Below are 13,895 nucleotides of genomic sequence, written 5' to 3' on the forward strand. Positions count from 1 at the left end.
GGCATGTGAGGAGGACAACATTCTCATTGGCTAGACATCAAACTAAGGGGGCGTGCACTTTCAACCAGCCAGTAATGTTGATATGGTGATATGAGACGAGATATCAACTTAGATTTTGGATATCGTAATATGGCAAAAGTATTGTCTTTTCATTGTTCTAAAGGCTGCATTAATGTCTTTTTTCAAATGTGTAATATTTTCTTTATCCACAAGTCATTTCCAGTTCACTAATGATTATCTATCAAAAATATCATTGTGTTAATATTTTATGAAAACAGTGATTACCCAAACAGTTGACAGTTACATTATGTTCTAACCTATATTTGATATATCCCAGATCGCAAAGCCCTACAGCCAGTTACATTTCACTGTAAGAGTTAAAATAATGGATGTTAACATGTTCTGAATTCAATTAGGTCCTGTTTTTAGTTGGTTCATACTGTATTACTTTCCAGAATTATCCTATGAAACATTATAAAACATAGCCACAAAGACAAATAGAGTTACAATTGATACTGTCAACCAACCCGTAAAAATGTAACTGACATCTATATCCTGTCTCTGTCTGGAGGCATTAGCCCAAGTGGGACACACACACACACACACACACACACACACACACACACACACACACACACACACACACACACACACACACACACACACACACACACACACACACACACACACACACACACACAGAAAGAGGGAGTATGAGAGACCCTCGCTGTCTGGTAGAGTGGAAGACGATTCTCTAGGCTCAGTAATTTATTCACATTGTTGGCCAATACAAACCAACTCCATACATTACCATGCATCAAGTCTGTGTGAGACCAACTTTGAGTAAATCATTACAGTTGCTATTCAATCTCTCCATAGTAAAAAATAGAACAATATGCAATGCAACAAGCTCTGATTAAATATGTATTTATTGTAGAAAACATTTAAAAAAACCCATATTTGCCATAACAGTGTGTGGACTGCAACTTCACAGGCATCCCAACATTACACAGATAATGAGTAAACAAAGATTTATAACCAATCAAACAAAAACCCACCATTCCCAATCAATGAATTTGTTGAAAAATACTATTAGTACTATTTTTCCCACCTGTGGCTACTTTTCAAAACCCAGTCATCATAGGTAGGAGGGATCTGTCCCGGGGTTTCTCACATTGATGAGTTTTTCCTTGGCAGGGAACTGTACATGTTGCGGGTCTGGAAGCTGAAAACAAAACAAAAAAATGTAACTATTCAATACATTGACTTGGTATAGATAAATGTTGTCTTTAATTATGAGTAACTTCCACCATCTACCAACATGTCCCACAAGATTGTATTGCAGGTTTACAACCAGAACGCTGTCTCAGTCAGTGCCAGTTACAAGCTATGAAACAACATAAACAAACAGAATATGCCAATTACACTTACCATTCAGACAGGCCGGCTAGCCACCGAGTTAAGTGGATAACAAACTCCTAATTTGAGAATGCATGTATAGATGAATCTCGAAGAGTGTAAATGTTAAGACAACACACCTTTGACATTACAGATACCAAAATGTATCATGATAGCTCCGGTGCACACAACACCATTGGCGCCATAGCTCGAACAGCGGTCCTCGGCAGGGCAAGTCCAAAACCAGGGCAAGTCCAAAACCAGTTTATCATGTTAAGCACTGTTAAAACATATTAACAGATTAAAACGTTCTCTAGGTAAGGAGAATCTGAATAGAATGCTAGGCTGTGTTGAATCACCCCTGACATGGAGCCAAAGTTATTTTGGGCCTAAATGTTTTTTAGGTTCATGTTATCCATTCAGAGCCAGTGAAACACAATCATGGCGTTATTTCTTCCTCTGTGACTAGTGCTATCCATTCACCATGGTGCTGATCCTACTGCACTTCTCAGATGAATCTTGTGCACTTCCAAGATAAAGGATCTCTATTCTTACCAACCAATAATTAACTCAGAGGTTAAATACGCCTGCAAACAATATAGTGACCAAAAAGGCTATGTTCTATGTTTAGAGACTCCACTAAATAACTCCATCTTTGATAGGCCTATACATTAGCCTTCTTCCAAAAGTGTAAAGACAGTCTTGAGTTCTTCCAAAAATGTAAAGCCAGAAGTTAGTTCTTAAGTATAATTTCTATTTTTTTTAATATATGGTATGTATTGAATCATTGCTGTTAATAAACAACATCAAATGTATTTCAAGTTTGTTTCTTTTTCTTACAAAACAAAATAAAAAGTAAAGAAGTAAAGTAGACTCAATGAATCCATGTAAGACACAAATTATAATCCATATTCATCCTCCATCTGTTGATGAGCGTAGATTAATATTTTAGATAATATACACACACACACTCTCGCAACAGTAGCAGGACTAGCAACTGTTTCCATGGTCGACACAACAATTATATGTATTCAGTTGCCTTAAAATAGGCTTTGAATCTGTAGGCTACTTTTGTAAAATTGTTTTAATATTTCCTCAAATAATCAGTTACAAACAAGCACGTTTTATACCGTTTTTTCTTCTTAACACATTTAAGATGAGGGTGAAAGTAGTAACATGTAAAGATTTTCACCTTTGCATCTCTCCAAAATCATCTTGCAGCGCTCTCTGGTGGATAGCAGGAGCAAAACATTTAATATGACTGACATTTCAGAGAGCAAGGGCATTTTGACACATAGGCTATGTGGTTGTTGTAACATTAAACTGTACAAATTCCCCTGACACTGAACCAAATCTTCCCTTAGTTGCAGATATGTGTAAATGCTATAATATTTCCTAGTTTGCATGAGATGTAAACCCATTGTTATGACGTAATCTCGTTATTTTATTTTGAAAAACACAATGTCCGGAAGTGGCGCTTGGAATTTGGCATGCGCATAATACAGAGGAAGAAAAACACCAGTGTTTAGCCGACGGTATACAATTGTAAACATTAGCAACCCGGTCAACTTCTTCCTGTCGTTAGGATGGAAATATAAGGTAAACCCCCGTCTTAATTAGCATGAATGTTTTTAATAACTGTCACCGTAAACAATGTCAACACATACCGTTTTGGAAGCGTTAACTTATTTAATGTTAGCATTACAGTTTAGTACATCCGTGCTTTCTGAATGATGTCTAGGTAGACTCAAGCGACCACAGACACCCTAAACATGTCAGCCAACTTGGAAATGTCTTCATGCGTTGCTACATCTCGTTTTGTTTGCTTGCATCCATTTACTTGACCGTTTCGTGTGTTTTGAGTTAGGGGTCGCCTGTGGATTCCATACTGCTAAGTTAGCAATAGCACATAGCATCAACCGACATCCACGGGAAGAAGCTTTTAATATTATGCGCAAACGCAATTTAACTCATATGCAGGCTTCTTCTTTTAGTATATGTATAATGTGTTTCTGTAACAACTTTTGATTAACCTCAACGAAGCCACATTCGTAGCATAACATTGTACATGGTGGTTAACGTTTGGTAGCTAGCTAAGTGTTCTGCCTTCGCATCCGGTTCTGTATATCTGCTGAAACTGCTAACAACAAACAGTTAGCTTATCTTAACTACTTGTTAATCAAGCGAAGAATGCATCTCCAAATAAATCAATCACAGGGAGTGATCTGATTAACTGTACTAACTTAAAATGAACTGATAGGACTGGCATTGGGGTTAGTTGGACTTGAAGCTAATGTTTATAGTCAATGAACAGCTGAGCCGCTGTCTTGCTGATCCCGTAAAACACCAATAGTTCTGCGTTCTTGGTTTCCCCAAGTAATCCTCATAAGGTTAATACAGTTAGTGCGATGCCATTTGAAGACTGTCCTTCATCTAGCTGCTGCCTTCTGTGAAAGCTGACTACCAAACCAACTGTTGTAGTTTACGAACACATAAAGATGCCAAAGTGTGTTATAACAAAACAGGGAATGAGGACTTGAATTAACCAATTTGCAATCTAGCTAGTCTTTGTATTCCATTCATTCTCCAAACCCCACGGGATGCAACAGACAAGTAAGGACATACTGTACTTTACAATAACAGGTATCACAACATTAAAACATTTCACAAGTGTAACTAGCACACAATAGTGAAATAGATGCATTTGCTTAATATAATTACTTTGCAATGAATAGTAGCCCACCTATCTGAACATTGTAGAAAACATTTATTTTGTAGACTGTGCCAGAAAAGTGTAGATTCAACTCCATGTTCCTTTTTAAGGCTGTAGTGAGTGTTGGTGTCTTAGAGGACTGTAATACATTCTAAGCAGTTTTCTAATCCCCATTTACCTGTCTGTTTGGATAACAAATGCATAAAAAGTCACCTCATAGTTATATTGTCCACATCATTATTGAAACACCTGTTTAACATGGTGTCAACTAAACCATTGTTAGTCTTACAGAAGCAGGGTTCATTGAACTGCGGCGTCTTTTGAACTTGATGGATTGTGCAGGTGTGTCTAAATAACCTGTGACTCATTGTAAGAAAACAGATCAATCTGATTCCTGTCTTTGGTCAGAGATATAGCTACAGATCAAATTTGGAAAGGTGTGTGGCACAACGACACAAAGAAAATGAAAAAACAGTGCTACATTCACTTTCAATTCCTTTACTCCATCTCTTACATTTCAAATGAGGACAGACTGACTACAGACAAAGTTTGATTAGTTTTGCTGTGTTTTAGGTCAACCCCAAGCTGTGGGACCCAACGTTTTTCTTCAGTGCATGGACGCAAAGCTAATGCGCAGGTAGGTGTGGTATTAAGGCATTTTTTTTTTCAGATTGAAAAACATGTGGCTTTTTATCCAGAGTCTATCACTAGACTTTAAATAAGAATGTTTTTTAATCAAAGTTAAGAATAAATGTCACACTTCATGATTATGTTGAGTTTCTGTTCAACTTAAAGGAGACCTATCATGCAAAATGCACTTTTGTATGTCTTTTATACATGAATATGTGTCCCCGGTGTGTCAGGGAACTCATCAAGTGTCAGAAAACACAACCCTCTCTCTTTTCCTCCATACCCAAATCTCTAAAAACGGGGCTGCAACGGATCTGATACAGACTGATACAGATTTGAAAATTCTCTGACGTCAGGAACGAGGAGCTCCGCCTATATGGCCAACTCTCCACCTATCAGGGGAATGAGAGGTTGCCGTGGCATGGTAACATGATGCTCGTGCCTCCTTTGCAGGGGGGCGTGGTCAGCTGCAGCTCATGCAAAGACGGGGCTGGAGGAGAGCAAAATAGAGCAAAATGAGGCATGGCTAAAATGCATGATCTGTTTGGTATTTTGAAAAAAAAACTTCACAGACATGTTTTATATAGGTATGGCCCTACAATATATTATTCAAATATAGCATGATAGGTCCACTTTAAATGTAGATGGCTTCCAGGCTGAACAAGATGAGTTGTTGAAAAATGTCAAGTGAAAACATAGGGTACATTTACTTACTTTATTATTGCCCATCCGATTACTTTTTAGGGCCACTAGCGCACGTCAAGACGCTACTGGAATGGACATCACCAGCCGCTGTACTCTGGGGGACCCCAACAAGCTCCCTGAAGGGGTCCCCCAGCCTGCACGCATGCCCTACGTCTCGGACAAACACCCGCGACAGACCCTGGAGGTGATCAACTTGCTGAGAAAACACCGTGAGCTCTGTGACGTGGTGCTGGTGGTGGGTGCCAAGAAGATCTACGCTCACCGTGTCATCCTGTCCGCCTGCAGCCCGTACTTCAGGTACCAAGAGACAAACACTGAATTCCACTCAGATCTGGGGAAGGAAATAAATCCACTGAGGTCACATAAAAGTGCAGGTGGAATACTTTTGAGTGCTGGCTGTAACGGTGATATCTGTTCAGGGCGATGTTCACTGGAGAGCTGGCAGAGAGCAGGCAGACTGAAGTGGTGATCCGCGACATCGATGAGAGAGCCATGGAGCTGCTCATTGACTTTGCCTACACATCACAGGTAACGGCAGTGGCAGTAAACAGTCTTTATATTTGGCATCAGGCATCGGCGGTGTATCGTTTGGAGTAACACAAAATGCAATGTCTTGCACAAGTTTCCCGCAGTTTCTCGCAAATCATCACTACCATCATGACCAAAAATCTCAATAACATGACATAAATAGTGATAATGGCAGCTAAATATGTAAAAAATGACAGCTACCTGCTCCAACAATTCTGTAAGTCTGAACAAGACATTGAATTACAGTGGATGTAATAACTATATTTCCACACTTACACACAATACAGCTAAGTCCACAACAAGGTAATTGATAAGTACTAATAAGGATATAAATACAGCATTTCCAAGATGCTGTATTTCCCTCACAGTACAGTAAGGTCTGTCATCATTAACCCAAAGAATAATGTACATTTGACTAGGTAATGTCACACTCAAAGCGTAAGAAATAGCTCAACACATCCGCAGTGAGGATGGAAATAACTAGTTTTACTCACGTGCCTCACAGCTTCATCAAGAGTGTCTGATGTCTCTACCTCCTTGCTCCTAGGTGACGGTAGAGGAGGGAAACGTGCAGACGCTGCTCCCCGCCGCCTGCCTTCTGCAGCTGGCTGAGATCCAGGAGGCCTGCTGCGAGTTCCTCAAGAGGCAGCTGGATCCCTCCAACTGTCTGGGCATCAGGGCCTTCGCAGACACACACTCCTGCCGAGAGCTGCTGCGCATCGCAGACAAGTTCACCCAGCACAATTTTCAGGAGGTAAGAACATGGATAAGAATGAGTGTTTCCACAGTCCCCTGTCACTTGTTTTAAATCCATACAATATAGTTTGATGATTCAAAGCTCCATGAGGGAGCCAGAGATGGATTTACTGATCAAGGAGCATTTTACTTTTCTGTTCTCTCTTTGTAAAACAGCTGCTGACAGACTGGTCTTCTCTCTTGTCTTAGGTAATGGAAAGTGAGGAGTTCATGCTGCTGCCTGCCAACCAGTTGATTGACATCATTTCCAGCGATGAGCTCAATGTGCGTAGCGAGGAGCAGGTTTTCAACGCTGTCATGGCCTGGGTGAAGTACAGCATCCAGGAGCGCAGACCACAGCTACCCCAGGTTTGTGGATGTAGAAATATCAGTTATCAGTATATAACAGTTACTGGTTATGTTACTATGTTACTTGTCTGTATAGTTGTTGGTGTACATTAAAGTAATTTATGCCCAGCATGACTTATTTCCTGTGTTGTGTAGGTCCTGCAGCATGTCCGTCTGCCGCTGCTCAGTCCCAAGTTCCTGGTGGGAACTGTTGGGTCAGACCCTCTCATAAAAAGTGATGAAGAGTGCAGGTGAGTGCTGTTTATCAGCCATTTCAATGTCATTGGTGAGAAAAATGCTTCTTGTGGTTGAAAAATACTGAGATGAAAAACGCTTACCTTGATTTTTTATTTACAGAGACCTGGTTGACGAGGCTAAGAATTACCTGCTGCTACCACAGGAGAGGCCACTCATGCAGGGTCCCAGAACACGGCCGAGGAAACCTATTCGCTGTGGAGAAGTCCTATTTGCAGGTCAGTATTTTCCGACAAAGTTTTTGTTGTATGGTAATGATGTTTTTTGTTTGTTGTTAAAAATTAGCTATATATTTTAATCTCTCCACTCATAATGCCTGGTGAAAATAAGACCATGTAATCACAATTTCTATTATGTTACAATTGGTTAAAAATGTTCACATATCCTTCTATTTGATTAAATATATCATCCCAACAAGGGTTTTATAGAGCGTGGTAAAGAAGACTGGTTGGGTTGGTTTGCCAGGTAATATTTGACCAAAATATCTGTTATTTTTCCAGGACATTCAAATCTTCCAGGACACACCCATCGGCAATAATGAAATAATTTAATAATACAAAATAATCAGTTTTAGACGATAACTTAAACAAGATTCCGTTGCAATCGAATATGGAAACGTACGTAGAATTATGTAGACACCACTGCCTGTTTGGAGGATGATTGTAGTTTACCTTGGTGAAGGAAATAACTTGCATACATCATGTGCTAATTTAAAACTGTTAACCCTCTTTTTTGTCTCCTTGTCTTGTAGTTGGAGGTTGGTGCAGTGGTGATGCCATCTCCAGCGTTGAGCGGTATGATCCCCAGACCAACGAGTGGCGGATGGTGGCGTCGATGAGTAAACGGCGGTGTGGAGTGGGTGTCAGTGTTCTGGACGACTTGCTGTATGCGGTGGGAGGTCACGATGGCTCGTCGTACCTCAACTCTGTGGAGAGGTGTGGCACGATCACTCGGGATCTGTTGGAAATTAAGATCTCGAAAAAAAATATATTTAACATCATTATTAATCATCTTTAATTCATCTTTCCTGTCCAGATACGATCCTAAGACCAATCAGTGGAGCAGTGACGTGGCCCCTACTAGCACATGTCGTACCAGTGTGGGGGTGGCTGTCCTCGGAGGTTATCTGTATGCTGTAGGAGGACAGGATGGGGTTTCCTGTCTCAACATAGTAGAAAGGTATCTGTCATATTCTCAATGTATGACAAACCGTCCATGTAACCATCTCCACTTAGTGTATAGAAGTGTAAAGACTGAAAGAAGAAAAAGCGTCCGATAGCACCTCATCTGTAATGATGCTAAGATAATTAGCCAAATTAACTATTGTTATCCAACCCAACATTAGTTCCTCTGTGCATACAATAACTTTTTTATCTGTTGCTTGTTTTGCTGTGTTTGTGATTATTGTATTAATTCTGTTTCAGTGAAACCGATTTCTCTTTCTTGCGTGTTTTTTTTTTTAGTCCTCCATTTATTTCTTAATGCTTTCTAGCACCAGCCTTTTGATATGATGGCCCTTTTAGCATCCTATTTTGTATAGCTTTAACTTGATGGCCACAGCCCTGCCCACTTTTGTCCACGTCCACATTGACTTACTTCCAATCACATGGGCCCAAGAAAAGTTCTTAACATTACTGAAAAGCTGGTGTTTAGTCTTAATCCTAGAGATAAAACGGTATCCTTCTTGTGCTTTAGGTATGATCCTAAGGAGAACAAATGGACTCGTGTGGCCTCCATGAGCACCAGGAGGCTGGGTGTAGCCGTGGCGGTGCTCGGGGGCTTCCTGTACGCTGTAGGAGGGTCTGATGGGACGTCACCATTAAATACAGGTACACTCTTAAAGCTAGGCGATGCAGTTTTTTTTGGCAGTATTTGGCTAAAGTTCTACAGTTAATAATCCCTCCTTATCTTTGGGTGCTTCTCTCCTCCTCAGTGGAGCGCTACAACCCTCAGGAGAACCGCTGGCACACGGTGTCTCCGATGGGAACCAGGAGGAAACACCTGGGCTGCGCGGTGTACCAGGACATGATTTACTCTGTGGGAGGGAGAGACGACACCACAGAGCTGAGCAGTGCGGAGCGATACAACCCCCGCACAAACCAGTGGTCTCCTGTCGTGGCCATGACGTCCAGACGGAGCGGGGTGAGTGTGTGCTGGGATTAAGTGCAATTTAAAAATAATTTACTTCTTTACAGGCTTATGGAAACAGCTATAGATACATAATATTATCTCCAAAATATTGTTTTTCAGTTAAATTACCATATTTGATATTAAAGGAACTCAAATCCACCAATCTGTATACAGAGCTGAAGTGTTGTCATGTTTGTGTTATTGTGTGTGTAGGTGGGCTTGGCTGTGGTGAACGGTCAGCTGATGGCAGTGGGAGGCTTCGATGGGACGACGTATCTCAAAACTATAGAAGTGTATGACCCTGACGCAAACACATGGAGGTAAGAGGCACCATGTGAAATAATAACGTTACTAAATACAGTTACTACATACAGGTTATTAGCTTTTTGCACTTTATGTTGTAGTTGCAAGGCTGTTCAACTAAAATGAAGTTGCCTTTAGCTTACTTAATCTTTTAAGTACTTGTGAATTTGGGTTAGGGTTATTGTTAGTGTTCCACAGCAACATGTGTTTCCAGAAACAATGTTCACAATCCTCTGTTTAGTGTCAGGCTGTTTTCATACACGTCACATATGCTTTGTACAGATATTGGATATTTATCTGTAAAAACATTATCATAGAATATCACTTAAATGATTGAATGTCCTGTTTCATAAAGACATGTCATAATTGACTGAGATCTTTAAGCCATGTAATGTCACACTTCCTGTAAAGTTAGAAATGGCATGAAAATACCTAAAAAGTAGAAAGACCCAAAAGGAACCAGAGCACATTCTTCCTACTGCACGAAAGAGCACTTGAACTTCTCCTTCCTCATCATTTGCTTCTCCTCCCAGGTTGTACGGAGGAATGAACTACCGCCGGCTAGGTGGGGGGGTGGGCGTCATAAAAATGACTCACTGTGAATCCCACATATGGTAACCCCAACCCTCAGCCCCCCCCCCCCCCCCCCCCACACACATACACAGTCACACACTTCTCATCACGCTGCAAAGGATGTCTCTTTTCACCGACTCCTGTGCCTCCAAAAGAGACGCTGCAATTCATGCGAGGATGAGAAGAAAGTGGTGGGTTGGGGGAAGAGAAGGAAAGAGGGACAAACTTTGAACTCATCCCCCACTCTGAGGTCATTCACTTCAGAATGCCCTGCTTGTCTTCATTGATTGACCACCATGAAGTGCACTGAGAGCTGAACTCCACCGAGGAACATATAGCTTCCAGTTTCCCCAGTGTTCACCATCTTAGCCTCTCCGTGTGGGACATATCGAACTTTACAATGATTGCTGCTGCGGAAGATGACCTTACACATCTTAGGTTTCAAAAAGGTTTAAGCACCAGGTCCCTGGAAGAAGGATTATTTTTCAGTCTGTCCAACTTTGAAAGCATCTATCACCTTCCCTTGTTGTCATATGCCAGCCCCCAAAACGGTGGTTACTGACCACCACCCTTAATGAAAACAGCAGACTCGAAAATCTTCTGTTAATGGTGTATGATTCATATTTTTCAAGAAACTCAACATTACCGTTACATTTACTCTGTTACATTTTTAAATCTACACTTTTTTTTTTTTTACCATGCATACATCTCAGCTGTGGCTGTCACGTCTCTGGGCCTCATTTGTAGCATCAAACAGTGGAAAGCTGTCAGGCAGTCTATTTTATGAAGGCTAGGTGTTATGGCTCGATACCCTGAGAGGAAAAACACAACTTATTTCACCAGAATGATGGGTAGTGTCCCTTGTTTTTTTTGTATGAGGAAGTCACCTCAACAGTTGTTGAAGGGGGGTCACTGCTTCTGCTGACCTGCGGCTGTTTGCTACACAAGTTACTGAAAGAAGTTTGTAAAAAAAACAAACTTAACTTGTTCGATCTAGACAGCAGCGAGGCCCAAGTCAGTTCAGAAATATTAATAGAAAAATGCAGGACTCATTTATTATTATAATATATAGAAAAGCATTCTCTAGCCAAGAGATGTTTTACAGTTTTGCCGTTTCAGGAGTATACTGTATAAAGCCAGGGTATTTTCTCTTTTTTTGAGTCAATCTCATAATATCCTTAATTCTGTTACAGGTTTAACACTAGGATCTGACCGCTGACCTGCAAAACACAAAAAAGTTGGAGAAATATTTCATGACAAATGCAGTAGTATTCCCAGTTTTCCGCACATTAACATGATTCTTAACTGTATATGCATTGAAAAGTCAGTGATTAAAAGTTGTGCGTTTTCTTGACACAGTCATAGGGTTTAGAAACACACAGGTCCTTTTTGTTCTTTATTCTCACTTCCAACATGTTGTATGTCAGTATATGCAGCACAGTGTCATGGCACCACCTGCTGGAGGAGAGTTGTAGTGCAGCAATGACAGAAAATAAGAAAGCCTTTAGACACAGACTTTTGCAAAGAATGGGGATCTTGCAAGGTTAATATTTAAAACACTACAACTAGATTCTGTTTGAGATTATTTCCCATCCTGCCCCAGGTAGAAATGCTCTCATGTTCACTGTGTAACACCAGTTTCTCCAACGTTTCCACAGTCCCAACATAACCCACACTTATTATGTTGTCTCCCTGTTTAATGTCTGCACAGAAGTGGTGGTTAATATAATAAAAGACTGACTAAAAACAGCTTGGTTTAACATCAACTTGATAAAGATCACAGGAGTGTGTAACAACTAGCAAAACTATTGTGATTTTATTAGACATTGTAATGTTTATGCGTCAGTGAAATAGCTTGAAGTGGTCCCCTAAGTGATCTTAGCTCAATGTGAACTAAAGTGGAGATAGTTTGAATATTTGGGGAAATTGGTTTGAATGAATCAAAGATTTGTTTGCACTGTGATTGGAAATGTGTTTTAGATTGTATTTTTGTTCCCCCTTAACTATATTTTATATGGGTGTTCAGATGTGGCCAGGGGCTGGGAGGGGGGGGGTCAACAATTCTTATGAGAATAAGACATTTCAGGCCCTCACATGGAGGATTTATTTCATAGATTCAACACAACATGGTTTGACTTGCGCTGTGTCACATACATGCCATTGTGTGTGGAACAAATGCAACGTTACAACGCTGGTGTTATGCATTATAATAACCTCTTTTCCTAACCCTAATATTGGTGTTAATATTTAATATTATGGCAACCCAACATTTTGCTGCCTTTAGTTTTTCTATGTTAGATGGAGATTTGAAGTCGCAGGATCAAAGTTTGGCTGATGAGGACATTTTGTTGAATAGTTTGGGTTATTTTGAAGTCTAAAATGTAGATTTTCACTAGAATTGTAGAATTTGCATTTTTCTTAGAGTTTGACTTTATAAAAAAGGCTCCATAACACACCCTCCATATTGATTGTGGTGTGTGCTTCTCAAAATGAAATGTTCTTGCCGTTATCAAACAAAAAAAGGATGCAGATCAGCCAAATGTGTATGCCTGCTTCTTGAAAACTCTTCCAAGAATACTTTGCTATTTTCACTACCACAGAATTACAAGGAACCCCCACTCAGTTTAAAACGTATTGCTTTGGTTCCAGAACAACCTGTTAGATGTTTTTTTCCAAATGTTTTTTTCAAGGAGGAATAAAACACCATGTCATCAGCTTTGCAGTGATTCAGCTTATCCAATGAGGTTTCAATTATTTATTTAGTTTACATAGTTCATCCTTTTTAAACTACATGTTGAGATTTGTTGATGTTCATTGGACAGCGGCAGAAAAACATTTGAACCTTTGATATTAAGGCACTGTTTTTTTCGGACACAAAAACCTTATTCCCCCCTTTTACCCACATCTTTATCGTTTTGATTTGGACTGTATTTGTTTTCCCAAACTGAGTGGGGTTTCCAGTAAACCATGTAAGCTACTAATGATGCATTTCGATGTGATGAACAGAAGTCAGCCAGCCTATGTCAAAATATGTGTTTTCTTTTCAAGCCTCTGTGCAATTTGTCCAACATGTGACCCTAACATGGTTGTGCTCATTGTTTGTTCTCATGTGTCAAACAGCCGTCTCAACGCTGCGGTCGTCACTACAGCAGCTTCGGCCTCACCATGTTCACTACGACAACGATTAAACTTCTTTCCTGGGAATAAACCCCCAAAACAAACCTGTGTCTGACTCATTCTAACTGACACATTAACTAGTTTTTCGTTTAAGTGAGAAAACACAAGTGGTACAATCCCGACACATGTTCCAACACTATAGTTTATAAGCTCAAAATGCTCATGAACAGAATTACAAACGTGAAGAATTACAGCAAAAAAAGGATAATTTATAGTATTTAATCTACAAGCTGCAGAATACTCATGCAGTCTAAGCGCTGTTTATCCTGTGGGTTTTAAGAGTCAATTCACCATAAAGTTGAATTCCGATGTAATGTCTGTGATATTGCGAGGCTCTGTTTTAAGTCAGTAAACTGCTTGGCAGGGACTCTGCCTGTAGTGATGATTTCAGAGAGGAATC

General features: G+C 40.2%; 1 protein-coding gene across 1 annotated transcript; it reads left to right on the forward strand.

Moving 5' to 3' along the window:
• The first annotated feature begins 2,869 nt into the window (after positions 1–2,869).
• Positions 2,870–13,539, forward strand: klhl20 (kelch-like family member 20). Its single transcript, XM_034137741.1, has 14 exons — positions 2,870–2,997; positions 4,685–4,748; positions 5,486–5,743; positions 5,866–5,974; positions 6,522–6,728; positions 6,920–7,078; positions 7,214–7,308; positions 7,415–7,530; positions 8,064–8,247; positions 8,348–8,491; positions 9,008–9,141; positions 9,246–9,454; positions 9,656–9,762; positions 10,279–13,539. Exons 2-14 carry the CDS (start codon positions 4,726–4,728, stop codon positions 10,361–10,363), a joined length of 1,830 nt encoding a protein of 609 aa, XP_033993632.1. The 5' UTR covers positions 2,870–2,997; positions 4,685–4,725; the 3' UTR covers positions 10,364–13,539.
• Positions 13,540–13,895: the final 356 nt, after the last annotated feature.

The sequence above is a fragment of the Trematomus bernacchii genome, unplaced genomic scaffold, assembly GCF_902827165.1.
Source record: "Trematomus bernacchii unplaced genomic scaffold, fTreBer1.1, whole genome shotgun sequence".
In the NCBI taxonomy this organism is placed as follows: Eukaryota; Metazoa; Chordata; class Actinopteri; order Perciformes; family Nototheniidae; genus Trematomus; species Trematomus bernacchii.